We start from the raw sequence: 27,578 nt of genomic DNA on the forward strand, positions 1-27,578 counted from the left end.
TCTACAAAGCAGTAAAGTACTTGCAGAACAAAACACTAGTGTTCTACGTTGCTCTGGACATAATGTGGGAGGTAACAAAGAATCAGGTCTTTTGGCATGTGTTCCTATGGCTTTGACAGAAGGTGAGATTTTTAAAAGGCTGCATCTTCTCAGCAGCCTGGGACAGAGACAAGTGTTGCATTTTCCAGGGCTGTCATTGTTCAAAAGTAATTTTTTACAGTTTGTTGGAACACAAAACCCCTCAAAGTTTGAAAAATAAACAATGGGACTGATGCCATGAAGGTCAGAAAATAAAAAAAGACTATGGCTGCTTTTACAGTAGCTTATAAACACAAAATGCCCAGATATGCATCTGTACTCTCCCTCCCCCACTGTCCTGTTCACCCTTGTGTCTCTGCAGTCAGGATATTTCCCTTTCCATGAGGCCTAAGAAGCTTCCAGGAAACTGGCCGTTAATGTGACCCTGCCCTAATACAAAACAGGTGACACGAGCTCAGAGCCAAGCCAGGACAGACCGCAGGGTTTCACTGGTCTGTGAGTCCTTGCCTCCATAAGAGAAGGCTTTTTAAGAGCTGGCTACAACGTGATAATTTGAGAACTGCAAACTACTTTACTCCACCACTCCTGACCAGCTGAATCTTTTGCTTACTGAAATTGCGTCCGTGCTCTGTGCTAACGCCAGCAGCCGGGCTGTACGCGCACTAGCACCACTGGAGCTGCACCACTGCTTGGTGGGAGATTCCGGGGTGCGAGGCGGGAGGGTGCTGCACCCTGCATCGTCCTGACTTCATCACTGCTCATCGCAGCTCTTAGATCTCTGCCCTACCCAATCTTTATGCAAACATTTAGGAGAAGCAGGCAGAGAAAACCACAAAGCAGGAGACATAGGGAGCACAAAGCCTCACAGAAGTGCACAAAGCGCAAAACATTTCTTCCACCAGTTCAAACCTCTTCCCAGCTCCTTGCAGTAGGCAGGAGAGTGTGAGCAGGGATGCAGAGCTCCCCTCCTACTGAGCTCGCAGCTAAAGCCCTCCCCCAGTTCCCAGGGTCTTCAAATGAAGATTTGCATAGTACTTCCAGATCATTCCCGAGAGAAGGGACAATGGCTCTCTCAACGCCCTCTTCCCCCCCTCCCTCCTTCACTTACAAAGCTGATAAAGCCCTGGTGAAAAGGGGAACAAAGGATTTACAGATGGCAGAATATTGATTTCTGCAGTTCCAGGACTACAGGGAGAGGATGAAGAACCCCCCAGAAACTCTGTGAAGTTTGAGACACAGGCGCTATCTCTGCAGCATGAACTCCGTGTTTGTTAAGGGAGTATCTGATGGAGGAAACATTGCTATTCGAGAGGGATGAGCAGGTCCCTGAAAACTTGAAAATGCATAGAGATGAGATTACAGTCTGAAATCCCAGTGAGCGCATTTGTTGTTCCCAAACCTCCTAAACGGAGAGGCGCTTCCAGTGAAAGCAGTTTGCCACCAGGCGGGCCAGTCTGGCATTGCTCTGAGAGCCTTCGACCCCGGCAGACGGTATCGAAGGCTTTTATAAATCGCATCTCATCAGTGATTCATGCTGTTATCCGTGTCCTCTTTTCCTCACTAGCCACCACTGCAGCTAGGAAATATAAGAAAAATAAAGGTGAAAGACAAAGTCTTTGGAAAGCAGCCTTTGATTCTAAATTACAGTGGAACCTCCCTATCTCAAAACTCAGTAACTTTTAGGGCCATTACCTGAAGGCTAAAGCATCCTGCCTCCACAAGCATTTCTGTGCTCAGTACATACAAACCCAAGCTTTCTTTTGCGCTATAAACATTCTTTTTCAGTTTAGCGAGTTAACTCCACTTCTACTGAACACCAGCTCACTGCAATCGTTCAAATTTTGTTAAATTGAACAGCGATATGATCCAAAGTGTTCAAATCAGATGCTGCACACCCAACCGGACATGTTTACTGGGCAGCCAAGTCAGACCCCAGGAGTTCTGGCCTGACTTCTACCTGTCCCACCACGACACTGAAAACAGCTTTCTCAAAGTGACTGGCTACCAGCAATTTATATTTTTTTTTTCTCCTTTTTCAGAGCTAACTTCGTAGCATTTCTGCACTCAGAAGGCTCCCAGGATGCTGGATCTTTTGGGAAAATGTATGTGTTGAAACTTACTCAAAATGTTTGATTTTTGAAGGTGATAGGCTAGTTTCTAAATCAAGCTATCAGCCCTCAAATAGGTCAGCTTTGGAAAAACTCACATTAACTCCCTTCTGCAAGGCAATAGTGCACACCAGTGAGTGCACGAGGGGTTCCCACACCACAGGTCAATAATCCAGACACAGCTACTGAGCCAGTGGCAGAGCTGACTGTTCAATCACCAATATTTTCCCCACCCCTTCGTAAAAAACCCACATGCTGTCAGGCTGACTGCAATCATCGCAGTGATAATAACCATTACATATCGCACAGTTAAACATATTCATACAACTATATAAAAACATTCTTCACAATACTTCTAAAAATATCTAGGTTTCTTCAAATACCTGTCTTACCTCAATGAGGAGTTTATCACATGAAATCTCTTCTGTCTTCCAGTAGTCACTCCCAGTTTTTAACACATTTAAAGAAGAGGTGAATCAGACCCATTTGACTCCTGATGCAGCTAATACAGAGATTAATCGTAGCTGCTAGTATGATAAAGCCTAAGAAAGCCCTATTTTAAATCAGTGTAACTTGGACAGTAACGCAACTGCCGCCACACTTGGGTTCAGGACAGACCTGACCCTCATTTTCAAATGCTCTCCACAAGCCCCTTGGAGCTCCATGCATGGAAGAAGTGCTCACAAGGAACTTCTTTTAACCTGAGGCAGCTGTGCTGAGTGACCACTACTATGTGCTGCTCTCTGTGAGCATTTTCTTCTCCGAAGAGCATTTTCGAGACTATTAGTGGAGTGAAGGTGTCAGGGAGAACAAGGGAGAAGCACGCCTTGGCTGCTCTCACCTCCTGCTGAACGCTTGTACTTGTCTTTTGAGGCTACTGCAGCAGCACAGCTCACAAGTTCTTTTTATTGTAGAGAGTACCTTTCCTCATCCTAGAGAGAAGTTTGCTGCTTGTTTTGCTGGTCCTTTTTTGTTTTCTCCCCTTTGTAAACATTAGTGTCTGTTGCTTACTTACAGTTCATTTTGCTACAAACATGAGTGATTTTGTTTACATAGCTCCTGCTATAGAAACAACGCTGTAATTTGCTTTAGGATACAGAACTTAATCTTGGTTTCATCACTAAAATATTATACAAAATAATTCTTGCATCTTCTGTTCCCACGGAAAGTCACATGCAAATTCCTTGATTAAAGTCTGATATTACATATCTCATAAGCCTGCATCCAAAGGATGCAGATGGAGAAAGGAAAAGTCTACCTGCAACATGGACTAGAACTTCATGACATAATGTTCCCAACCTCATTCAGCAAAGCAGGTGTGCACGCACATGGGGAGCTGCAGTGGTTTCACGTCTGCGCTGTGCAAAATGCATCGCGTCGATGAAGACGGTAGGACACTTCTGTAGGTACACACAATGGCACCAGAGAATAACTTTTCTGTCGGAAAGAAGACTGTTCTTAAAATGATTTATTAAATAATATGAAAGCAAACTGCTGGAAGAGATAATTGTGATTAAAAAAAATAAAGAGAATAATAAACAAAAGTACTTATTAACAGTTTACACTGCAAAGATACCGTAAACATAAACAACTGAGCAATATTTTTATGCCAAGGTATGTTTCACAACAGCCTTCCAAGATCCCAGCCATCTCACCATTCCTCTGTGCTACACAGTACATTTGGACACGAACCCTGCTCCAAATGAAAACGGGAAAAGTAAACACACTCCCCAGCAGCACACACAGCTCCCTGCCATCTAACAACTGTGCTGTAACAGCAGCTCCCTGCGTGCTTTGGTCTGGCCGACAGAAAAGTGATCAGTTTCGTGGGACCAAGGCGAAACACAAGTCTGTGGTACCCCTGACCAGAGCAGCACTGTGTAATAACATAATCCCAAACCAGAACAGGGCTCTTGCACTTTCCTTCAGCTCCTCTTCATCTTTCACAGGTGCCTGCTTCATACGACAGACAAACCTCCTCCTCCTGCTCCTTCCATGAACAAACATATCTCATTAGGAGGAAAACACAATTCCTTCATCACCATTTGCTCATAGAGCAGACAGTAAGGTCCCTTCCCAAAAGCCCCATTTTCTCTGCTTTCCCTGTTTCAGTCTCTACATGCACTACAGGAGTCCTCTCATTTTATTGCGGAGTTTAGTGTTTTAAAACATACCGTCCATTTACACAGCTTCTACCAAAGGTCAAACGGCCAACCGCCAGGCTCCAATAAAGAATTATAATAAAATAGGATCTAGATCTTCGCAAATTCATTACAATGATTTTTTTTCTTGAGATCTTTTATTTATTCAAGTGATGTTATTATTTCAGCAGAATCATCCCAGGAATCCACATAATTAAAAATACATCACTGTTTACGAAATTGCATTTCATTAATGACAAACATCTTTTCACTATCATGACTGAAACAGCTTTTATATCCCAGTGATGGGATTGGTCCCTAGTGTGAAAAAGTCAGATTAACAAATACAACAGCCTTTCTCTGTGGTTGCATAAAAGAAACTCAAATACAGCTGTGGAATCGCTTCAGTACTAGGAAATTCTACACAGGACAGCAGGGCTGTCTACCAGGACACCCACACTGAGCACAGTCCCTGAAACTCACTCAGGGGCACCCACCCTGGGAGACACCCATCCACAACGCTGCCATAGATCATCGGTATGTCTCCTTCTGCTCTGGACAGCTCTCTGGCCACAGCTCCCAGCCAGCGTTGCCCTCGGACACCCAGTGGAAGCCGGTACCATCCACTGCCAGCCGCCGCAGCCACCCCACGGCAGGCCCCCTTCCCCCTGCTCGCCCAGGGCACCGGGGTCCTGCCTTCCCCGGCTCCGGACCAGCCCCGCTCGAAGGACCCCTCACACCCGGTACCTCCCCGGGACCGCCCCGCTTCAATCCCGCCCCTCAGCACCAAAATGGCGCCCGTTCCCACCCCTTTAAGGGCGCACGGCGACGTGACGTCACCAACGAGCCCTCCCGCCCTCCCGCCCCCCCTCCACGGCCGGCGCATGCGCAGCCGCGCGCCCTCAGCCACCGCCGCAGCTCAAGGTCAGGCTGGCGGCGCGCGCCGACTGCGCATGCTCGGGCGGCGGCGCGCGCAGCTGCCGTGCCCCCCTCCCGCCCGCCCCCCCCCCCCCGGGTTCCGGTTCCGGGTCGCGCCCGCGGAGGCTGAGGGAGGGGATGGCGGCGCTCGGAAGGGTCTCCCGGCTGCTGCTCGGCGCCGCCGCCCCGCGCTCCCTGCCGGGGCGCAGCATGTCGGCCGCGGCACACGAGGCCGGCGGAGGTAACGGGGCTGGCGGGGCGGGGCCGGGGCCCGGGCCCGCGGGCGGCGCGCCGCTGTCCTTGACAGCCGGTGTCCTTTGTGCGGTGCTCGGCAGGCCCCGGCGGCGGAGCACGGGCCAGGGGCGGCTTGAGCCGTGAGCGCTGCAAGGGCGGAGCGCTCCTTACAGATGGGGAGGGAGCCCCGCGCCCCGGTGAGGGGTGTTAGTCCCCCGTTAACGTACTGGCTGCGTTTAATGTGCTCTCGGGTCACTAACGCTCATAGAAATGGCGGTGGTTGTTCTAATTCGTGTAACGCTTCCTACTAGCCCGCCTGTGGAAGCTCCTGTCCTTCGTGGTGGCTCTGCCCGGGGTTGGCGTTTGCATGCTGAACTGCTACTTGAAAGCGCAGCATGAGCACGAGAGGCCCGAGTTTGTTCCTTACGCTCACCTCCGGATCAGGACCAAGGTACATTTGGCTGCTCTTTTTTTTTTTGTGATTGCGGAGCTTCATAGGATCATAGAATGGTTTGGGTTGGAAGGGACCTTAAAGACCATCCAGTGCCACCCCCTGCCCTGGGCAGGGACACCTCCCACCAGCCCAGGTTGCTCAAAGCCCCGTCCAGCCTGGCCTTGAACCCCTCCAGGGATGGGGCAGCCACAGCTTCTCTGGGCAACCTGGGCCAGGGGCTCACCGCCCTCAAAGCAAAGAATTTCTTCCTGATATCTAAATTTCCCCCTCTTTCAGTGTCCAGTGGCTCCCCTCCCTGATCCAGACCAGAGTCCCTCCCCAGCTTTCCTGGAGCCCCTTTAGGGCCTGGAAGGGGCTCTGAGGTCTCCCTGGAGCCTTCTCTTCTCCAGGCTGAACCCCCCCAACTCTCTCAGCCTGTCCCCATAGCAGCGGTGCTCCAGCCCTCTGATCCTTTTCATGGCCTCCTCTGGACCATCATCTGAAATTACTACAGCACCTCTTGCTTTATTGTCCACTACATGAGGTGCTGCAAAAGAGTTTCTCACAGCTCAGATGAAGCACCCGTGGTATTCCCAGGCCTTCTGCTCCCAAGTAGTCCTGTTGCTGTCTCGCTGAGAAACATTTCAATCCTACAGCTGCTGTACTTACCTTAAACTAATACAGATCTAAAAGCTAACAGGAGATCCCAAATTCGCAAAACAGGTCTGATAGCATAGCACAGTTGATGTTTAAGTAAGAGCCAAGATCTTGTTGTCTAGAGACGGTGGCTGCCAGCTAAGGGAGACTGGTTTCCAGCTCTTGCTTCCTGCAGCCCGGGAACAGATGCCGACTTGCTGAATTTGTCAGCCTGTCCAGCTGTGTGATGTTTGAGTCCGTATTGCTGTTGATTTCCTGTGCGGTACAGATCATTCAGTCAGCTCTGACTGGCTTATTTTCTTTCTTCCTTCAACAGCCTTTCCCCTGGGGTGACGGGAACAAAACTCTATTCCACAACCCCCATGTTAACGCTCTCCCAACTGGTTATGAAGATGAAAACTAAGATCCTGACCACAGCCAAAACTTTGTCTCCTCCCATCTTGGACCAGAATGTCGTGTGGGAACCATCATTTAGGGAACCATCATTTAAGAAATTCTACATTCCTTCTGTGATGAAGCTGAATAGCGCAGCCTCTGTACTTCTGTAGAGGTCCTTTAAATAAACAACTCTGAACTTGAATTTAGGACCTGACTTTTTTGTTAATCTGAATCCTTAGGAGTTCTTCAGTGTTCCCTTAAAACATTGAGGCTTCCCAGAGGATACACTGCAGGAGCAAAGGGGTGTGGCTGCCTGAATGTTAGTATCTGCTCCTGTATCTGATAACGCTAACAACAGGAACACATTCAATATAGGACATTACGCAATTTCATATTCATGTCTGGTTTAACTGATCACTGTAAACCCACAGCCAGATCAACAGGTATCAGGCTAATACTGTAGATTAAAATTCAGTATATACTGAAGTACATTCTCTGTAATCAGCTATTGGAATATTTATTAACAGTCATGAAGGCAATTTTCTCTTACCCCCTTCTGGGAGAGGGAGTGGCAGCAAAGACGTTTAAATAAGCTCTGTGTGCCTTCACAGTGTTAATCTTCAGCTCTCAAATTTTCTAGTGTATCAGCACATATGTTGCTCACAACTCTGCTTTTCATAAACCTGCAGTCTGGTTGTACAATGTCTGTCATAAAAGCATTACAAATGAAAACACAATTTTTGCTTCATTGCATATGTCTGTATAATGTAAGGTATACTGTGTCACTCAGAAGCTTCTTTACCTAGAAGAGCTTAATTACCTTCCGTAGTTAACAGCCAATTCTGAAGCCTCGAATCTGTTCCAGTAAAATGTTAATTTTGAAGTTTTAATTCTCTGCAAGTCAGCCATTTTCCAATTCCTTCTGCAACTTCTACGGTCTTTTTTGTATGGTCTTACAGAGAGAACCATTGGCTGTCATTAATGTTTTTCGCAAAAGGAAGAATACAGCAGCTGACTTGGCATCTCGCTGCTGAAAGGAGTGGGCACTGTAGGACACTGCTCGCCAGGTTTCAATGCAATTTATTTCATCCACTAACTAGTAAAAGACAAGCTTTTCTGTGTTAAAAGCACAGAACAAGGCACTGATGGGCACAGTTGTTTTAAAGCTGACAAAATCACACTATGTTTATTCCTACATGAAGATCATAGAAAAGGAAAATGGTTGTATGTGTTATTCCTTACACAAAAAAAAAAAAGCCTTGTACTTGACAGTCACCAAATGCTATTTATGGTGCTCTTAGAAAGATCTTTCCCATAGCTTACTATTTTTATTTATACCTGAGTGACACAGTAGTTTAAGTGTGTCAACAGCTTGTTTTTTAAGTGCTACACTAAACCCCTGTGCTGACGCTGCGCCGGCTGTCTCACGCGCCCGGGCTACCTGACTGCACTCCAGCTGACGCGTTTAGGCCACCTCTGAGGACATGGGGAATGACAGCCCCAGCCTGCTGCAACTCCTGATCTGCACAAGTCCCACACTGCTCTCCATGTCTGGGGTCACTACCGAGGGGCTGTGGTACAGACAAGCCACCTGTTACCTTTGAGAACTGCACCATTTTATTTTTTTTAAAAAAGTAAAACTTCTGAATGATCCTTCACATAGTGCTTAAAAGCAAAGTGAGTGAAGCTCGCCTTTTTCCTCACTGTAATTCTAGGAGGATTAGGAAGTTAACTTCTCTTTCATACCCAGGACATAATATTTTTAACTCTTTCACCTGTGCTGGCATAATCAGAGGGGAGAACTTTTCCCCATCCCTGTATGAGGATCAATGGATATCTCCTCCCCTCCCACAGTGCTCACAGGGCCACTGGAAAGAACAGGTCCAGATACCTCGCTTCTCTTCCAAACACCCTTTTTCTAGTTGCTGCAAGCATTTCGGCAGTTTACAAGACAGCACAAATAACCTTCATTTGACTTCCTAGGTGTAAAGTACACACAGTTCAGGAGCAGCTTCGTTAGTGGGTGAGATCCCCAAGCAGCAGCTGGGGCTTTTAATGTTGTCAGCCGTCAAGGTTCAACCGGACCTTTCCCTCATTCAACACACCCTTTAACCACCAGAAGCCAAAGCTGGTGATCACAACAGTGACTGTGGCCAGCCTGGTGCATTGTGGTGGTGTGAAAAAGGATGGCCAGGGCCGTGCTGCAGTTTTACTGCAGGAACGGGTAATGCTAATGGAGAGAGAATTCAAGTTCAGGGTTGTTTCAGTACCTCAGAAAAAGGCTGAAGTAGCCACCTCGCATTAAAAGTGTCCACTTCAGCTTCTGTTGCAGGCCACCTCCGTCCCTCCTAGACGTTACACTCAGATTCTACTGGACGGTTATCTACTTGAGCAAAATATAACCAGGTTATATTTATTTTAGATAAGTCTATTGCAATAGAGTGCTTTTATACCATCTCTGTTGACAATACAAAACAATGCTTTAGCCCCTCAGCATTTAGGATCACATAAACCAAGCTCCTTCCACCAAAATTCAGCAGCATAGAGACAATTCAAAGTAAATCAACCTTCTTCATACTCTTTTTAAACACTTTCAAGTGTTATATAAATAAGCAAGAGAAATTGGTAACAAAGCAACTACTATCTCAGCCGACGCTAATAAGCATTCTCCCGCTATAGAGTACATTCAATAGGAAGTTAGTTCAAACGGCTTTTCACACTGTTAGATGCTGAACCACCACCAAAATTCCCTGAAAAAGAGGCAGTAGTTACCACATCATCCAGTCTTTTTTGTTTATGTGTGTCTGTCTGTCTGTTTTTACAAGCGGAGAAGATCCCTCGCTTCCTAGAAAGCAGCTCAACAAAGGTATTATCCAGGTGGTGTCTAGTCTTGTGCCTGGTGATGTTGCTTAGTCCAAAGGCTCACGTTAGTGACTCCATTCACACAGCTGAGGTCAAGAGGAGTTTTCAGTTTTCCCTTTGCTTGGGCCCATGAACTCCAGCCCTTCAATGGGTATGTCCTTCTCCTTGATCGCTTTCTGAAAAGAAGAAAAACAAAACTAAAAAATTAAACTTGACGTGCCTCTACAGCACTAAGTGATGTAATCTTCTGTTCAAAACATGATCTGGAAAAAGCAGTCTTAAGACTTGTTTGGACGAAGCTTCAATTTTAGAGATGCTGAGAACTCCTGCTGAGCTACAATCCGGATCCTACTGCAGAAAGGCACCACGGCCTCCAACCCTGTGCCCGTAACAAGTTACCTTAACGAGGAAAATACAGTAAAGAGACAGCTTTAAAACATTACACGTCACGACCGGCAGAAACGTGAAACAAGCGAGAATCCGGAGCAGCGCGGCGGGGTGCGCAGCCGCGGGCGGGGGGCTGTGAGGAGGGTAACCCCGGTGGGAGAACGCTTGGGGCGGAGAGTGACCGGGCGGCGCCGCGGTGTCCCGGGCAGGGCCGCACGCACCTGCACGCAGAGCTGGTACCGCTTGAAGAGCTGCCCGCAGGGGTCCCCGGCGCTCTCGCCCTTGAGGAACTTCTCGGCGAACCAGCGGTTGAAGCACTGGTCGTACTCGCGCTTCAGCTCGGTGCACGCCTCGCCTACGCTGTTCATGGCGGCGGCCGAGCCCCCCCCCCCCTCCCCGCCCTCTCACCGGGCCGGCCGCGCCGCCTCTCTGACGCACTTCCGGCGCGGGCAGGTGACGCGTCGGGGCGGGATGCGGGCCCTGGGTCTGTCCCGGTGGCTCCGGTCGGGACGGCTCCAGACGCCGGTCCCTCCCCGCCGGGCAACGCTGACGGCGGGGCGGCACGGCCAGCAGCGGCCGCCGCCGCAGGTAGGTCCCTTACCGGAACGAGCGGCGGGCCAGGCGCGCCCTTCGCTAGGCGGGAGGGGAGGAGGCGGAGGCAGTGGCAGTGTGTCTTCGACTAAAGTTAGCTTTCCAAGAAAATACAAGAATTCACTGTGTCCCATCAGACTTAAACTCGGGGTTCTGCTGTGTAACCAGATTTTGGTTAAAAAAATAAAAGCAGCACTGTATTAAACTTGTGCCTTTGCCCGTTCTGCCCGCGCCTGTCGGCGCAGCAGCCGGTGGCGGTGGAAGTGCTGGATCGCTTGGAACAGCTCGCCCTGGTCGACTTCCGCGACACAGAGGGCGTCGAGCGGCTGCGGAAAGCGATCCAGTTTGCTGATCAGCTTCACGAAGTGAACACCGACGGCGTGGAGCCCATGGATTCCGTCCTGGAGGACAGGTAACGGGTCGGAGCAGTGTCTGTTTAACCGTTAGTGCATCCAGCTATTTGCTTTTGTAACTTTTTTTCCCCCGGGAATCACCCTGGTTAGGCATTTGGCCCCTTTGCTTACAGCAGAGTCCAGCTGTGGTTTTGCGTGGAAGGAAGATGTTGTTGGCACCCGTGGCCTTGTTGTATAAGCACAGCAAAGGTGTACTCCAAATCCTTTGTGTCACAAGTGATCTGCACAGGAATCTCTCAGTGGCATTCTTAGTTGCTTCAAAATGTTCCAATGCTTGTCTTACCCCCTACTTAAAACCCAAACCAGTTTTAGAGATAAACCACGCTTCATATTTCGTATTCATAGACTAGCTTAAAGACAGGCTAGCAATCTTTGTTCTTCAGGTGTCTGTATCTCAGGGAAGATGATGTGACAGAAGGCAACTGCGCGAACGAGCTGCTGAAAAATGCCAGAAAGAAAGTAGAGGAATATTTTGTAGCCCCACCAGGTATTCTCTTGATTATAAAAACCTCTTAATTATGTTTGAATTAATCTGAGGAGTGTAACCTGCCATAGCTGCGTTTACTTTCAGAAATATTAGCTGGTAATAAGGAAGTACTAAAATAAGTAACTGTAGCCATGTGTAAAAACCAGACTGCAATCTGCTGGTCTAAAAGCAGTACAGAAGGTAGCCTTACGCTAAAGTTCCTGCACATGTTGAGCAATTATTTACAGGACATCAGACAGGACTTGCTTTCCTTACTTGTTCAGAAAATTTAAGTTGCCTGTATGTGCTTAGAATAAACTGGAGAAACAAAGCTGTATTACCCAGCAGGTTCCTTACAGCTGGTCTCACACAACTTTCTTTTTGTTTTCTATCAGGTAACATCCCTCTACCAACGCTAGAAGAACGAGAGACTTTTCTGCAGGGCTCTTAGCGAAAGCCCAGAACCCAAACACAATTTCAGTGTTTTATGTGGGAAAACTGAGATTTGTGCAGTCACAGCTGAAATATCCTGGCATGTATTTTGATCAAAAGAAGAGCACTTGCAAGATGATTTACAGAAGAAGGAAGGTGTAAAAAGCGCTACTGAAATGTCAATGTTTATGAAGCTAGAAGGCAGCACGACAGATCACTTAATACTTCTATTTAGCTAAGGGAATTTGATGTTCTTTTAAGATACTGAATGGCTTAAAGGCCTTAAAGAGAACATTAAAAGGTTATGATTAAAAAACCCAGAACACAATATTTTTCCTCAACTATTTTGTCAGGAAAACCAGAGAGATTGGAAGGCTGTATTTGCCTGTTTCTCACCTTTAGCTTGATGGTGGCTCTGACCCTGTCAGAAGTAACAAAGTCTGTAACATTGCTGAGTATCTCTGTGATGTACGGACAGAACTCAGATTTTAATTATGGAAGAAAAGGCACTTTGAGAAGATCAGTCACTCAAATATTTTGCTTCTATTGAATATTTCCATTCTATCTCTGTGCTCCATGACTGTATGGGTTACCTTCTGTTTCCCACTTTGTATTTTTATTCTCACAAATTAAATACTAGGAGTTGTACATAATTAGAGAAAGAACTTTTCATACAGAGAAACAGCTGCTCTAAAATTAAAAATCTTTGCCATAAATATTTCTGTACACCAGACATGTATCTCTAGGGATACTAGTGATATTTCCTGGATTAAACCATTTTTTCTGTTTCAAACAAAGCAATGCAGTTGTTTGTGTTATTTAAAATATGCTGCATGGCTAAGCTTGTAAATAAAGAATGGAATTACCTGTGAACTTGACATTTTTATTCTGTTGGCACAGTGAACTAAATACGCACTATAACTGTTATTTTCTTGTCAGAACGGGTTTTAGAAATAGAAGTACCCCAGTGCCCTTTAGTCTTGCAGACAGACATTGCTAGGAGGAAGCTAGCAACAGCTTTATTAGAAGCAGTAACTTTTCTTCCTTGGATATAGAACTTTTCTTCCATGTACAGATTTAAGAACCCAGAATTATTTATTCCAGTTTTCATGATCTTTTCTAGTGCATAGAGTTAAATCCTGAGCCACAGTGGAATTTTCTTCAGAAGTGCTAGAAAAGACCCCTGAAGTTACTGTAATAGGATACTGCTCATCACCAGCTCTGAGTCTGCTCTTGGGCCTCTTGAGAGCCTGACAGAAGGAGCTTCTCTATGACCATGCAGGCACATGCTTCCCCTGAGGGCAGAAACTCACCTCATGAGATCGTAACTTGATGTCAGCCAGCTTACACAGTGCGTGTTCTGTATCTTTTTGCAGAGAAAAGCCACTACTATTCTGTCTCTCTGTACATCTGCATAATAAACACCACCAGCTTGGTACATGCGTCCCTTCTGGTCCTGCCAGCTCTCTGATAGAGGAAGTCCTGAGCATGGCCGTAATAACAATTTCTCCTATAAACTGCATCTTCCACATCCCTGCAAACAACAGGTAATATAAATTAGAGATTAATATACACGTTTTATTTCTTAACATCTCAAAAGTGCACCAAGCTTATTAGAAGTATCACAATTTGAAAAACACTAAAAAATACTAAAGACTAGATTGAGCAGTTAGTGGCGTGCTCTTAATACCATGTGTACAAGCTGCTTTGACAAACTCCCTTTCCAGCCATTCATTATGTGCCACGTGTTTAAGGGAAAAACAAGGCTGAGTGAAAAGGACTACAGCTGCCTTTGCTGGTATAAGAAATCACAGCTGCTGGGTAGGATCCACTTTCACTCGCTACCCTCATAGGTTGCATGTTTGATAAGTTTTGAACAGGTTTTTTTTCTGGGACTGATTTTTTTTTCGTATTTCTCTGGCAGGAAGTCAGAGGAAACGCCCCACTTTTATTTGTGCACTTCATTGTTTGTTTAAGCTTCCATAATACACACACATATATATACATATATGAGTACGCATAAAGCATGTAATTATTACGATACTTGTACTCTTTAAGGGGTGTTGAATTAAAGTCTCCATTTAACCCCCCTAATCCAATTTTCTGCAAAGCTGTAACACTGTATTGGTGCTGTAATCTCAGGCTTTTCAAGATTCAGACCCTGCAAATGCTGCAAGTTTTACGAATATACAAGTTCAGCCTAAAAGTCATTTATGATGCATATATAAATCACGACAAGGAAAGACCTCAGGTCACGCCATACAACAAGCATGTTAGCAGAGAATTCCCAGTTTGAGAAATCCCCACTTGTTTCATCCATTTTGGCCTCCTCCTTTGACCGTCAGAGAGAATGGTGACAACGTTATTTACACGGAAAAAGGAAGAGAAATTTGAGAGTGAACTGCATGGCCGCAGGAGATTCCAACCCAATATATCATCAAATAACTATTTAAATGCACCAACCAAACCAACAATTTGGATAAAGATGATCCCACATTCACAATGCAGCACAGGCTAAGCTTAAAACTGCCAGTTCACTGCCGCTCCCTAACCCACACACTCCAGTGAGAGAACAGACTGCCTGATACTTGTTCCTGGCAGACCAAACTGCATTAAAAGTGGAAAACACACATTTCCTTAATGAAGGGGTTTGTTGCAACTTCACCACTAATGAGGGAATTACAGCCTTGACTCAGACACCTGCAACCACCAAAGCAAAAACCCCAGCAAAGGCCAGATGAGCTGCCTGTGGGCAGAATACGTTAGTGCTTCGGCGTGTCTAATGTGGTGGGTGCTGTGCTCCACAGGAAAGTGCGAAGCCCCACCGGGCCCCGGCTGCACCCCGAGGTGGGGACGAGATGCCCTTCATGGTGCCAGTTCACCTGCTGTCACTGCAGGGCCCCGGTGCGCGAGCGGGTCCGGATCTGGGTCACATCTTCACAGTGTTCTGCCACAATGCAGTTTATAAACGCAGGCAAGTGACTAGACAGAGTTATGGACTTGTGTAATAAAATCGCTACCTGTAAATTCCTTGTAACTGCAGTGTGGCAATGTATATTTGTGAAATAACTCATCTTTTCTCAGTGCTTAAGAGATACAGCAAAAAGGAAAAAAAATATCTGTTTGCTTAAAAAAAAAAAAAAAAGGAAGCCATATTTAGAGATGATGTAAATATATCTTGTTCCCCTGGAGACCATGGAGATTACCTGCTAAGGTTTTTCCACTGTGATGTAGATCTGTAACATACAAAATCGGATTAGAAGCGCTAGCATATAGATTCCAGGTTTACAAAGAAAATTTCAAGGTGGAGATTTTTTCAGTTTTATGGAAAAAAGAAAAGTGAAGTAGTTTTTTATTGCTAATGATGATTATTTCATGTTTTGATAGTAATTAGCAGCCCCAGGAAAAATCTCTATTAGATATAGCGATACAGAATTCAACACAGAGCAAAATAAAGCCTCACCTGAAAAGTGCTTACAGTCTAACTTCCATCTGCAAGGGAATCTCATGATATGCCTTATCCATTACCCAACTGTCTTTGGCACCTCCTCTACTCCAGCTATCATCTTCTATATGTATTTGTTCTGCCTTCCCCTGCAGCTCTGTCCTGAGGGAAATTATACTTTTATATTCTAGATTAACAAGTAAGGCTCTAATGTTTCTCTTTAAAGCCATGTATCTCAAGCTTTAATGTCTCTTGCTAACGATGTGTATCTCACCCACACTGACATTTCCTGCAGTCGTCATCACATCTGTTCCTTCAGCTAACCATTTCTTAATAAATGCATAGAAATTTGCCCGCAGCTACCAAACACAACCACCTCCTCAGAGATGCATGGGTGTTTCTGTTGTTCATTGTAAGCAGTAGGAAGATTGTTAAATGGTTCAGTTCTGTCAGCATAAAACTGTCTTGTACTCAAAGAACCATTGCTGGTGCTGCAAATACTACACACCGTTCTGTAAATTAATTGCTTACTGTGGCCCCGAGACTATTCAAAGCTTCTTCAAGTTGCTGGCACACAAAGTGTCTTACGCTCTTTCACGTGCTGCATTAAAACAGATAAATTCCCTTAATTTCATAACTTTCAGAGTTGTCCCTAACACATGCTCCTGACAGCAAGACAGAAAGCAAAGCTGTGAATTGCATCTCTTCTAATTGGAATGCTAAAACCTGGGAGCTAAAACCAGAAGTTATTTCTGACGTACTTTAGAGTGACAAAAGTACTACACTATCCAGTTTTAATATTTTGGGGACGTTATGTTCTTCTGAGGTGGTCCCAGAGCTTGAAAAAGCAAAAGGTTGCTTGCAATTATACTACTTTTGCTATGAGTGACTCTGAGCAGGTAACTATACTGTACTAACACGAAAAATATTTGCATTTCAAGTGAGGTGGATGACTACTCTTGAGTTTTTTATTTCTACAAGGAAATGGCAGTCCCACCAACCAGTATTTGAAAACCTTTCTTTTAAGTCATCCTGTGCTGTTTGCTATAGACGTAGTTCAGAGTCCTGTTATTAACAGATCACCAGCTATGGAAGACTACAGCAATTTTCTAGCTGCTGACAAGAATATAAGCAGAAAGTGCCCCAGGGAGAGTGAAACTAACAAACAGAGCACTGGGCATCTCCCAAAACATCTTGCTTCATTTAAAACAAAAAAAAAAAGAAAAAAAAAGGCAGTTACAGAAATTGTGAGGTCTGCACAAGATGCATTAAATGAGGTGTAAGAAGTCTGATGGATTCAGTTCACTGAAGGATGAAGTTTAGAGCTCATTTGATCACACTTGGTAAACAAGGGTAAAAGATTTCTGCCAGAGGTCTCTTAGTCTGAAAGACAAAGACAAATTGAAAACAGACACGTGAATAGGAAAGATGATTAAGTGCCGTTTATCAGCTATAGAACTCCTTCCTCTGACATATGTGGTCTTTGCTCTCAGTAAAGGGCATCTTACTCAAAGCTGTCCACGTTGAAAGAGAAACAAGGGCCTGTTGCAGACATTACTGTGTTGAATTCGGTGTCTGTGATCTGGGCTGGGGTGAGCAATAAAACGGCTTTTATGCCCGACGTATCGACTACGAAAAGATGTTTTACAGGAACTGGTGGACACATTAAAATGCACTGGGGACTGAGCCTACTTTAGGAACAAGTGTTTTGGCCCAGAATCACCAATTAGACGATGCCAGAGGCGAGCAGCGGGGGGACCAGGACTGGCGGCTTTCCATGCACAGCTGAAATCTACATGACGGTCCCCACCAGCGTGTGCTCCGCTGTTCCTGCCCTCGCCGGGGCCGCCCCAGAGGCGATGGGCGCAGCGCCCACGCCGCCGGTCGCTATGGGAACGGACGCAGGCGCGGTGCATGCCGGTCTGAAAGAAAACGCAAGAGTAAAACCCTACCGCAGCGCTGCGCCGTGGCCAATCAGCGCTCGGGGGGGCGGCGGCGGTGACCAATGGCTGGCTGCCTGTGCGGAAGGGGCGGGGTTGGAGGGGAGGTTCTGAGGCGGCCGTGGCGCGCAGTGCCCAGAACCAGCGCCGTGCCGGTCTCGTCCTGCAGCGCTCGCCCAACGGTGAGGGAAGCGGCGGGGTGCGTGGGGTGGCTCCCGAGGGGACCGGCACCAGCCTGGGCACCGGCTGCTGTGCCTCAGCTCGCCCGGGGCTCCCCGCTTGCGCCGGGCTGGAAGGCGGCAGGGTCCGAGGCCGCTCCGGGAGCTCCGTGTGAGTGGGCTCTGCCGGTGCAGCTCAAGCGCTGCCCAGCCCCGGCTGCGGGCACAGCGCGGGCCCCGGGACCGGGCTGAGAACGGCAGTACCTGGGCAAAGGCCGGGCGGGGGCCTGCTCCCCCAGCCTGGAACTCTCCTTTCCTTCGCTCAATGCAGGCAATCATGAGTGACCGAAAGGCAGTGATCAAGAATGCGGACATGTCGGAAGAGATGCAGCAGGACTCGGTGGAGTGCGCGACTCAGGCCTTGGAGAAGTACAACATCGAGAAGGACATTGCTGCTCACATAAAGAAGGTAAACGTTTGCTTGTAGTGTCCTCGTGAAATCTCCATGCACATGAAAAACCAAGCAAGGAGAATGCTGCCGGGCAAGTAGCTCTAGAGAAACAAGTTCTAGAGACACTAGATAATCAAGTCAGGCTTTTTCTGTTGGCTGGTGTCCTTATGTTCTTTTCCCCACCCTTTGCGTAGACTTTTCCAGGTCCTTCTGCTTTTTTCTTGTGGTACCTTCTACTTCAGCCTTTTCTGCCACTGTCCCATTGTCTGGGTGAACAGAGAGTGGCAGGTGACTGTCCCTGTGGCTGACGGGCTGGTACAAAACACCAGGGCTCCGTGGAGCCTCTTTGAGAACTGGTGGGTTGCTGACCTTGTAACAAGAGGTGGTTTTGTGTGGGTTTTTGCTCCCCCCCCCCCCCCCCCAGCATGTAAGACAAACTGTTCATGCAAATGCAGAACAGATGGTTCAGGGCTTACAGTTTGCCAGATTTTTCTCTCCGACTCCTACTGGAGCCTGATTGAGCTGCAAGTAGTTGAAGGGTTTGGTTGAGCAGAACACGAACGCTTGCACATGCTGACACAAAGTCTCTCCAGCTGACAGCTGTTAGACCCTGCAGTCTATAACCACTGACTGCACGGCTTTACTCAGAGATGACTTGCACGCCTGAATTTATCTGAAAGTCACAGCAAGCTCCTGACCGCAGCATGGACGAGGAACATGGTCTCATGACCTACTATCGAGGATGTGGCAGAGAATTTTCCTTCCAGAGTCCTTTGAGCATCCTTGTGCAAAACAGATAATGAAGTCAAAATAATGTCTTAATCTGTAGAGATTCAGAACAAGCAGTGAAGTTCTTAAAAGTTATGGTTTAAGATCATGGTGCGTCTTTTGTGGAAAAGCTACCTCCCCAAACATATGTTTCAAGTTTATTCCTGCTCAACTTGGAAACACTTCTTTTTTTTGGTCTGACTAAGCAGCAGATGAGTTATAAAGTGACAGATAATCCTTGCATTTAAGAGCATATGCTGCTCCTTAATTGCCTTCTTCCAAAAGTGATACTTGCTAACAAGTGACATATCATTGCAAAAAAACCCTGTTAGACAATATTAGTACAACTCTCACGAAAATACTGAATTCCTAGTTCTCTGTTCTGCAGGAGTTTGACAAGAAATACAATCCCACTTGGCACTGCATCGTGGGAAGGAACTTTGGCAGCTACGTGACTCATGAGACCAAGCACTTCATCTACTTCTACCTCGGCCAAGTCGCTATTCTCCTTTTCAAGTCTGGTTAGAACCACGGACTGTTACTGAAACTTGCAGCCAGTTACAGGACTGGACACTAACTCCAGATGGCCGCCTACCTTCAGCCTTCCTGAGGAAACAGACCTTGATCTCCAGGTCCTTTGTTGCATTGTTAATGGTCAGGGATTTTGCTGTAGCAGCTGTTACTTTCATTGTGGCTATAAAAAAGGCAAAAATGTCTTCCTTGTATTTATTTTCTTTCAAAAGACAGCTTATTTGCTAATAAAACTGTTGAACAAGTTTATTCTTTAAGAGTTTTCTCTCCCTTCTACCCTCTTAGTGCTTGTATTACCCTCTTTATTCTGCTGTGAATGGAGGAGGAACATCTCCACCTCCATTTCCCCCCAGATCCACAGCATCTGTATCCTGAGCTAATCTATGAATACATCATCAGTCAGTAACAGGAAACAGTTTCCCTGAGATAAAAAAGATTGCTTTTCAGTTCTTGATAAGCATATTTTCAGTATGCACAACCTCCAGTGTAAATTCTGGAGTTTAGATATGTGGTGCTACTTTCCTGATTTCAAGTGAACTGGTGAGCTGAATGCCATAGTCCTTTCACCTCCCAATTTTCAGAAGAGAAAAGTTTTCATGCTAGTTCATTACACAGCTCTCACTTGAGAATGTAAATTTATACTTTCTCTAGATTTTTTTTTCCTCTATCCCTGTACCCTGCTGCAGAAGCATCTGTTCTTCAACAGTTTAGTTTAAAGAACAGAAGGAAACGCAGGTTTTTACATAGAGATTTTGCATCTAGCACTGACAAAGAAAAACATGTCATATGGAGGTGAAAACACGTTATCTCATCCCAGAATATAGTTATGTGGTCATTCTCTGTGAGAAAAAAAAATTTCCTTTCTTAGAAAGGAAACCTTGCAAAGGTTAAAATATTGATTTAGGTGAAAAAAATTGGTGCAGAGCTGTTTTATTTCACAAGCCTTCCATTTGCTTTTGAAAGAATCATGGGGAAAAAATCCCTTAGAGTCCACATGACAAAGATAACAACAGCTTAATAAAAATCTAATAAATCCAAGTTACTTCTCCCTGGTACAATACCCTCCTTAGAGCTTAGTAAAAAAAAGGAGGCACCTTATTTGAAGATTGGTCAGTCTATTTCTGTATCCACACCACTGGTAACTGAAGTTGCTTCATTTGTTAGCATTGCTCAGTTTCAGCCGTGTCCTTTATGTCCCATGTCCTTGCAAGGAAAATGCAAGTGTAAGAAATTCCACAGGACTCACTTCATCCACAGGTTTCTTTGGGGAAAGAAGATAGCTGATGATGTTCCGGGACTGCTGAGCAAGTATCTGTTGCACAAGTTCTTAAAACTCCTCTTCAATCTTGATAGCATTAAAATTCCACAGCTTTTATATTCTTCAGGAAAATGACACTTCCGGTGTTTTGCTACGTAGTATAGACTCACAGTTTGAAACCTGAGTGAATGGCAACAATGCCCGAGTTCAAATTCTGGTAATCCACTTTAAAAAACCCTGCATCTTCTATCATTGCCTTGAACTCCTCCTGAAAAATAACAGTTCCATAATTGTAACAACCTGAACGCCTATAAACCAGCTGCCTGCAAGATTATGCTGCGACTGTGTTTTGCGTGTTAGTGAATTCAGAAAAATTCTGTCTTACCTGAGGGGGGAAACGTCGGATGCTCTCCACGAGATACTGGTAAGACTTCCAGTCACCAGCGATAACCTCACCCAGAACAGGGATAACCTGGAAACTGTAGAGATCGTAGAGCCTGCACAGACAGACAGCAAATACAGATTAATACAAAAAAGTTTAAAACCAATCCTCTCCAACACAAGTTGATCTCTGTACTAGTACCCTATGGAATCTGTATTTGATTTTAAAAGTGCACAATGAGGTGGCCTCAAAGTGTCTCCGTCTCTTATTCTGTCCGAGTACAAGTAAGAGAGCCTTGTGACACGGCATAAAGTGTCACCATGTTCCTACCTGGAAAGAAGAGAGTTGCTGACTTGACTAAATTCAAGGCAGAGAAATCTTCCTCCTGGTTTCAGCACACGATAGGCCTCCTGAAGTGCCTGAGACAAAGCAGATGCAATAAGTTTATGCAGAACAGCACCTGCCTACTATCACGCCATGTGACAGCAACTCAGTGATAAACTGAGGGGAGTAAAGAGAAATCTGATTGGCAATCTCCAGTATTTACTTGTGGAGAAGCATCCTAAGACAGGTACACAAAAAAACCCCAAACAAACAACAAAACCAAACCACAAAAACTCTTGCTGTTACACAAATAGATTTATACCAGGCTTTGTGTCGAAACTATTATGTCAGGTTTGCAATTTTTCTTCTTTTTCCCTAGTCTTAGATGACGAATGTGTGCCAACAGAGCTCTTGTAATTACAGACCAAACCCAAAAGGGAGCAGGTGACTCAGCTACAAGAAGCTGAAAATGAAAAGAGGGCATTATAGATTTTTTTTTTTTAATCAAAAGAGAAGATTTTACTCAACTGTGAGGCACACCCAAAGATCAAATGATACTGGGTTTTGGATGAGCAATGTGTGAGAACAGGGAGAAAAGAGAGGGAAGAAGAAAATCTTTGGCTACTTTGAAAATTCCATCCTATGTCCAAAATAAAAGATCTACGAACCACCAAGACAAAATTCTGTTTACAACTGTGTGTTTTTTCATACAAGAGCACAGCAGAGTTGTATTCAAGAACCTCTGCAGGCTGCACATCTGCTTGGCTTCAACTGTCATGTTCCTAAGCAATAAAGTATAAACAGTACGCATACATGATGGGAGCTCTGCAAAAGAATTGGAGGCTTGGATATGTTTTGTATCAGGTCTCCAGGCAGCTATGTTACCAGACTGCCGTATCCATGATGGCAAAGAGCCTGTGCTTGGCAAGGGTGCAGACGAAGCATGGTGAAAAGTCATCCACACTGAGAGAAGTTCAAAGGCATACAGTTCAAGGTGGTTTGGATCCAAATGCTACACCTTCCACAGAAGGAGCATTGCCAAGGTTGTAACACACTCCTCCAAAACAGACGACTAGTCTAGCTGGTCAGATGGTCTAACCTATCTTCACCCACAAGACAGCCAGTCATTCTTGAAGGACAGATACTGTTTAGAACAATGGGTACTGCTTACCCTAATTAAAATCATACTAATTCTTCATAGGAAACCCTACTAGCAGGCAGTGTGATGACACTGAGCAGCAGTGGGCTGAATGGGTTAGTTCAATGCCAGCTGATTCCCACTCTCTGCTCCGGGAGTTCTGCTGGCTCAGGCAGGGAAAGAATGGGGCACGAATGTCGGCCCCACTGCGGGTGGAATATACAGCAGGTGCTTCAGGAGGATCTGAGACGTGCAGACTGACCGCACTGTGCATGTGTAGATACAGTAACATCACAGGTCAGGAAAAGGTAGGGAATGACAGAAGCATTCAGCCCTTTTTGCCTTAGGAAGAGACTGTGTGGCTTGCCAAGCTGGAAGGATTGGACACAACTAGTAGAAATCTAACTTTTTATGAGAAAGGTGGGGCATTTAATTGCATTCTTCATACAAACAAGTTGCACACTACATGCCACTTATTTTAAATGTTTCAGGAGTAGACAAAGATTTTCCTTTATTAAAGGAATCCCTCATTTGTTTCCTCCACTAGAATAAAAAACCTCAGGTGAATCGTAAGGACCCCAGGTCAGGATAAACTACAGCAACTTACCAAATCGATACGAGTTACATTTCGTATTCCAAAGGCAATTGTGTAAACATCAAATTTATCATCATCGAAGGGCAACTCTTCAGCATTCCCAAGCACCCAGGACAAGCCTGTAATAAAAGCCAAGGACACAGAATTGAACTCAGACTGCTCCAGAAAGTCTAGAACTTATCTATTCCAGAAGAAAATTATTATTAATAAAGTGATATTTAAAACTAATACTTCAATTTTTCATTTTTGTTGGTGGAAAGACACCTTGGTCTATACTCACAAACCTTTCAAGGCCCTGTACTATACAGCTGTCTTTCAAGTAACACAGTTAATGTTGCAGATCAGCCAAAACATTCTTCCGTGTATACACACGTGTTGTGTTCACAGTGCCTTAGTCTGCCGAAAAAATTTCACTCAAATCTTGCACCATAGTGGAAAGCAACTGGCTTTCCAGAAACTGGCTGCCATTTGTTTGTAGCCAAGTTGCAAAAAAAGAATCTCTGCTTAAAGAATAACTATAAACAATGATGAATGTCTTACCATGCAACGATGGTCAAAACACTTAAAACATTTTGCTAGAAAACTTCCATAGACTGAGGAGCATGAAAAGCCGCACTGACTCCATTCGCACTATCATTATGTGATATTGTTGCAGCTACGTTGCTTCCTAAAACCCCATCGGATCAAGGCCGTGTCTATCTATGGAGTATGGATGTTCAGGCTATTTGTACCAAAAATAAGACTACTCAATTTAGAATTAATAGTTCTTAAAGTCACTGGTTTGGTGACTCAAATGCAAAACAAAAAAAATAATGGAAAAAAACAGGAGTCTTCTGCAGAGATCATCAGTTTTAAAGGGCAATATGCTAGAAAGTGACACGGAGGAGAGCAAAACACAACAGAAAACAAAAGTTGTTGCCAGGAGACATTCAAATTTAATTTTTACAAAAGATACATATTTATAGTTGTAGAAAGTATTGTATGCAAAGCATCACGCAACATTATTAGTGTATCTAAACCTAGACAGTTTGAAAAGAGACCTAAGAAGTGAGCATCAAGAAAAGGTTTTGAGCAACAGGAAAACTGTCGCTCACAATGAACTGTGGCAAAATCACAGGCCAGGAGTTTGTAAGTGGATACATAAAAGGGGCTGTCAGTTCCTACAACAGAAACTGGGGCACAGTGCAGTGCAGTCTCCTACTCCTGCTGGCCAAAATGCACAATCAGTGATTGTGTAACACACGTGTTTCTTTTCAGCATGCATAGACCCCGCTATTGGTGAACATGCATAGGGAAATAGCGAAAGAAAACTCTGCCCCTTATAATTTTAAGCAAACTAAATATTAGACCTCAGACATTCAATAGATAAGCAAGCTCAGAAATGAGATTACTGCAACAGGGAGGAATCGCATGAAAAACAGAAGGTAGGACATATTAAATGGGTATGTGCTGAACAAGGGAGCGAAAAAGATTAAGAAGTCAGAATTGTGCCACAGTGAGGCATAAGTCAACCCAGGCAATAGGAAGACAGTTGGGCTTCTGCAGCCACAATGCACAGAGAAAGAAAATTAAAAAGCATAAATACTCATTTTGAGAATTTGGCAAGTCACAAAAATACCTAAAAAGTGCAGCCAATTAAACAAAATACTTTATTTATAGTAGCTGGGAGGCAGCATCAAGCTTTATTTGAGGTCCTAAGCTACAGTCATAAAGCTTTTATACTTACAATGTTGGTACAGTTCAGGTGTTCCCAAACTATGACGCATAAAAAGAGCTCTGGATAGGCTTGTAAGCTGCTCAGAAAAGCACAATGCAAGCAGTCTGCCAGAGCTGGAAGAACCAACGCTTTCACAATTAGTTCATTTTTTAAAGAAAATGAAGAGGCAGGCAGGCAACAGCCTGGGGTAACCCACCAGCAGGGAGCAAGAGCAGCTGAGAGAACCTATGCCAGCAGCTCATCTTTCAGCCCCTTTGTGCTACTGAGCCGTTCTGTATGTCCTTCAGCCTACACAATCTGTAGGCTCAAGTCCCAAAAGGGGTGTGAGAGCAGGGCGCAGTGAAAGGCCACGCAGGAGACCTTGTAACACACAGGGAGAGGTACCCAGGCAAGCAAAGTTTAGGAACCTCTTGATATACTTTACATTGCTAAAATATTTGCCAAATATCCATAAATGAAGAGAGGATAAACAACTATCATACAAACGCTGAGCCACAAGCAGGACTTCTTTCTCTATGTCTTACTTCTTAAAATCAGGCTTTTCAATCAGGATTGGCGTGGTCCCCAACAAATTCTAGATACCAGTGAATTAATCCATTGACCTGCAAACTAACATTTAATATAATTCAGTTTCTCTGAGTATTATTAGCGTATGTTCTAACTGCGGAAAGTTTTATAGGTTCACAATACACTTCTTGCATTTTTTACTTGCTGCCTTGATTCTTAAAATACCCATTATAAGATCTTTAGTGCCATTCTAGGGATGAGCTCTTTTGCATTATCTGCCTTAGTAAAGTCAGATTCATTTGCACAGATATAAACAGCAGATTTAGGTTATTTAACCAATTTTGAAGGATAGCTGGGTATCAGACCTCATGGACACTTCCATATACGGATTTCTGAAAGTTCAAGTATTATTCAAGAGGATCACTGTACATCTGAACAACATACTACATACAAGCTCACTGAAAAAGTAACTCAGAGTTGGCAAATATGTAAGCACAGCTATAGTATACACCATGGCCATATAACGTATATTGTAATCCTGAAGTGGTGATTACCTGATGGCTACCATGCACCAAATTATTGCTATCAGGCATGCTACTGAAACGGTACAATGCATGACTTACCTTCGGAGTAGCCAAGATGCTGTGCTTTCTGCTTCCCAACTTTTAACATTTCTTTGTTAATGTCACAGACCACCACTTGGGAATCCCCTAGCGACTTAGATTTGTCTTCCTGGTAACTTTCAGCAATTTCCTGCCACGATAAATTCTGATGGTGCCTAAGCTTCCGCTGGAGCTGGCGTTCTCGTACAGAGCGGACATAATTAATAAATCGAAAGGCGATGTCACCTGCATTTGTTTTAAAAGACAGATACATATTTTGGAATGTTTTCTGACTCCAGGAAATTGGAACATAAGGCTTTGAACATCAAACTGTTATTTTTTTATATATAGATAAATAAAAATAAAAACCACATGCAGTATAGAGAGACAGAAAGAGTGTGTGTACATGTATAAAAAAATATATAAAGGGAACATATGAAAAGCAAAGAGTCCATGACTTCCTACAAATGAAAACAGTTTTCCGTAACATATCATGGCAGTACTGTAACACTTTCAGAGCCTTGGAGCAAGATATTACAAAACACAAAGAAGCTAGCTTTCAACCCTTCTCTGTGAAAACCAAGTAGACGCGTCACCAGTTTTAAAGACAGGGAACTGGGGGGCTGGGGGGGAAGGCTAGGCAACTTAATTCTGAGCAGACTCAAACAGTTTGAAAACAGCGTAGCATTGTCATATGGAACTCACCAAAATTATTTACCTGTTCCTCCAGCAACATCAAGAAGAAGCGTTCCAGGGGAAGGGTTCATTTTATGCACTAGGATATCCTTCCACACTCGATGAATCCCTAGAGTCATTGAATCATTCATTACATCGTATTTCTTAGCCACGCTTTCAAAGACCCTGTAAACTGCAAAGAAAGGACGTAAGAATGAGATGCAGTTTACTTAAAAACGCTCCTGTGGAAGTAAAATGTGTCCTCTACTGCCTCGTGGAGGTCTGCCACCATATGGAACTGAAAAATACCACCTGAAAACTCCTTACAAAAGATGTGATCGAATCCTACCGAGCTCGTTGCCTGACAAACGTCTCTTTGGAGAAACACAGCCTCTTCTCGTAACCCTTACGGCGCTGAGGGGAAGAATCGACCTGGCATAACACTGCCAGTGCTTCCCCGAGACTCCCGGTAACGTCTCAAACCAGCGGCCCAGCTTCCAGTACCCCTTCGCCCCACAGGCACCGGCTGCCCGGGAGCCCCCTTTGGTTCCAGCCCCGCCCGGCCCGGCCCGCCCTCCCCCGGCTCCACAGCGGGCCCCGCCGCCGCCCTCACTTTTCTCCCTCCTTTCCGCTTCGGTCACCGTCTGGAAGCCGAAGTGCGTCTCCGGTCCGGCGGCAAGGCCCCGCACGGAGCCACAGAGCGCCCGCAGAGCTCCGCCGCGGCGGGCGAGCAGCGCCCGGTACGGACACAGCCCCGCCGCCGCCATCTTGCAAGGGCACGACCTCCGCTCCCGCCCGCCGCCGCCGCGGGGCCCGCGGGCTCCGCCAACCGCGGAACCGGGGCGGGGCGGGGCGGGATGGGGGGCGGCTCCGCGCTCGGCCCCGTCCCCGGGAAACTTGGGGTTCGGATCCCGCAGCCCCGAGTCCCACGCTGGGCGATACCGGGCGACTGTCACGGTGCCACTGCGGCTGAATCCGTCCCGGGAGATGATACAGGGGAAAATAAACCAAAAAAACCAAACCAAACA

The 27,578-nt window shown here is 45.5% G+C and overlaps 5 protein-coding genes and 1 long non-coding RNA gene across 9 annotated transcripts; 3 read left to right on the top strand and 3 right to left on the bottom strand.

The window, feature by feature from the left end:
• Nucleotides 1–1,482: 1,482 nt before the first annotated feature.
• LOC141750976 (uncharacterized) lies at nucleotides 1,483–4,989 on the bottom strand. The gene is made up of 3 exons (XR_012589833.1): nucleotides 4,772–4,989; nucleotides 3,447–3,584; nucleotides 1,483–1,615 (listed from the first exon to the last, which is right to left on the bottom strand). It is a non-coding gene; the product is annotated as an uncharacterized LOC141750976 (long non-coding RNA).
• A 298-nt stretch (nucleotides 4,990–5,287) lies between these two features.
• COX6A1 (cytochrome c oxidase subunit 6A1) lies at nucleotides 5,288–7,110 on the top strand. Its single transcript, XM_074607078.1, has 3 exons — nucleotides 5,288–5,447; nucleotides 5,752–5,891; nucleotides 6,847–7,110. Exons 1-3 carry the CDS (start codon nucleotides 5,345–5,347, stop codon nucleotides 6,931–6,933), a joined length of 330 nt encoding a protein of 109 aa, XP_074463179.1. The 5' UTR covers nucleotides 5,288–5,344; the 3' UTR covers nucleotides 6,934–7,110.
• A 2,197-nt stretch (nucleotides 7,111–9,307) lies between these two features.
• On the bottom strand, nucleotides 9,308–10,525 carry TRIAP1 (TP53 regulated inhibitor of apoptosis 1). Its single transcript, XM_074607079.1, has 2 exons — nucleotides 10,379–10,525; nucleotides 9,308–9,946 (listed from the first exon to the last, which is right to left on the bottom strand). The coding sequence occupies exons 1-2, from the start codon at nucleotides 10,523–10,525 to the stop codon at nucleotides 9,863–9,865; spliced, it is 231 nt and encodes a 76-aa protein (XP_074463180.1). The 3' UTR covers nucleotides 9,308–9,862.
• On the top strand, nucleotides 10,524–12,932 carry GATC (glutamyl-tRNA amidotransferase subunit C). Of its 2 annotated transcripts, none has more exons than XM_074607076.1 (4): nucleotides 10,524–10,745; nucleotides 10,994–11,160; nucleotides 11,545–11,648; nucleotides 12,023–12,932. In XM_074607076.1, exons 1-4 carry the CDS (start codon nucleotides 10,524–10,526, stop codon nucleotides 12,076–12,078), a joined length of 549 nt encoding a protein of 182 aa, XP_074463177.1. In that variant the 3' UTR covers nucleotides 12,079–12,932. The 2 variants fall into 2 exon arrangements, with proteins under 2 accessions (XP_074463177.1, XP_074463178.1); XM_074607077.1 differs by having other exon boundaries at nucleotides 10,997–11,160.
• A 4,608-nt stretch (nucleotides 12,933–17,540) lies between these two features.
• Nucleotides 17,541–19,601, top strand: LOC141750978 (dynein light chain 1, cytoplasmic). Of its 3 annotated transcripts, none has more exons than XM_074607083.1 (3): nucleotides 17,541–17,626; nucleotides 17,934–18,071; nucleotides 19,210–19,601. In XM_074607083.1, exons 2-3 carry the CDS (start codon nucleotides 17,940–17,942, stop codon nucleotides 19,345–19,347), a joined length of 270 nt encoding a protein of 89 aa, XP_074463184.1. In that variant the 5' UTR covers nucleotides 17,541–17,626; nucleotides 17,934–17,939; the 3' UTR covers nucleotides 19,348–19,601. The 3 variants fall into 3 exon arrangements, with proteins under 3 accessions (XP_074463184.1, XP_074463185.1, XP_074463183.1); XM_074607084.1 differs by having other exon boundaries at nucleotides 17,543–17,774; XM_074607082.1 differs by lacking the exon at nucleotides 17,541–17,626 and having other exon boundaries at nucleotides 17,800–18,071.
• Nucleotides 19,602–20,265: 664 nt separating this feature from the next.
• COQ5 (coenzyme Q5, methyltransferase) lies at nucleotides 20,266–27,393 on the bottom strand. The gene is made up of 7 exons (XM_074607081.1): nucleotides 27,164–27,393; nucleotides 26,594–26,743; nucleotides 25,897–26,121; nucleotides 23,062–23,168; nucleotides 21,323–21,411; nucleotides 20,996–21,107; nucleotides 20,266–20,878 (listed from the first exon to the last, which is right to left on the bottom strand). The coding sequence occupies exons 1-7, from the start codon at nucleotides 27,315–27,317 to the stop codon at nucleotides 20,777–20,779; spliced, it is 939 nt and encodes a 312-aa protein (XP_074463182.1). The 5' UTR covers nucleotides 27,318–27,393; the 3' UTR covers nucleotides 20,266–20,776.
• Nucleotides 27,394–27,578: the final 185 nt, after the last annotated feature.

This window comes from Larus michahellis, chromosome 13 (assembly GCF_964199755.1).
Source record: "Larus michahellis chromosome 13, bLarMic1.1, whole genome shotgun sequence".
Lineage (NCBI taxonomy): Eukaryota > Metazoa > Chordata > Aves > Charadriiformes > Laridae > Larus > Larus michahellis.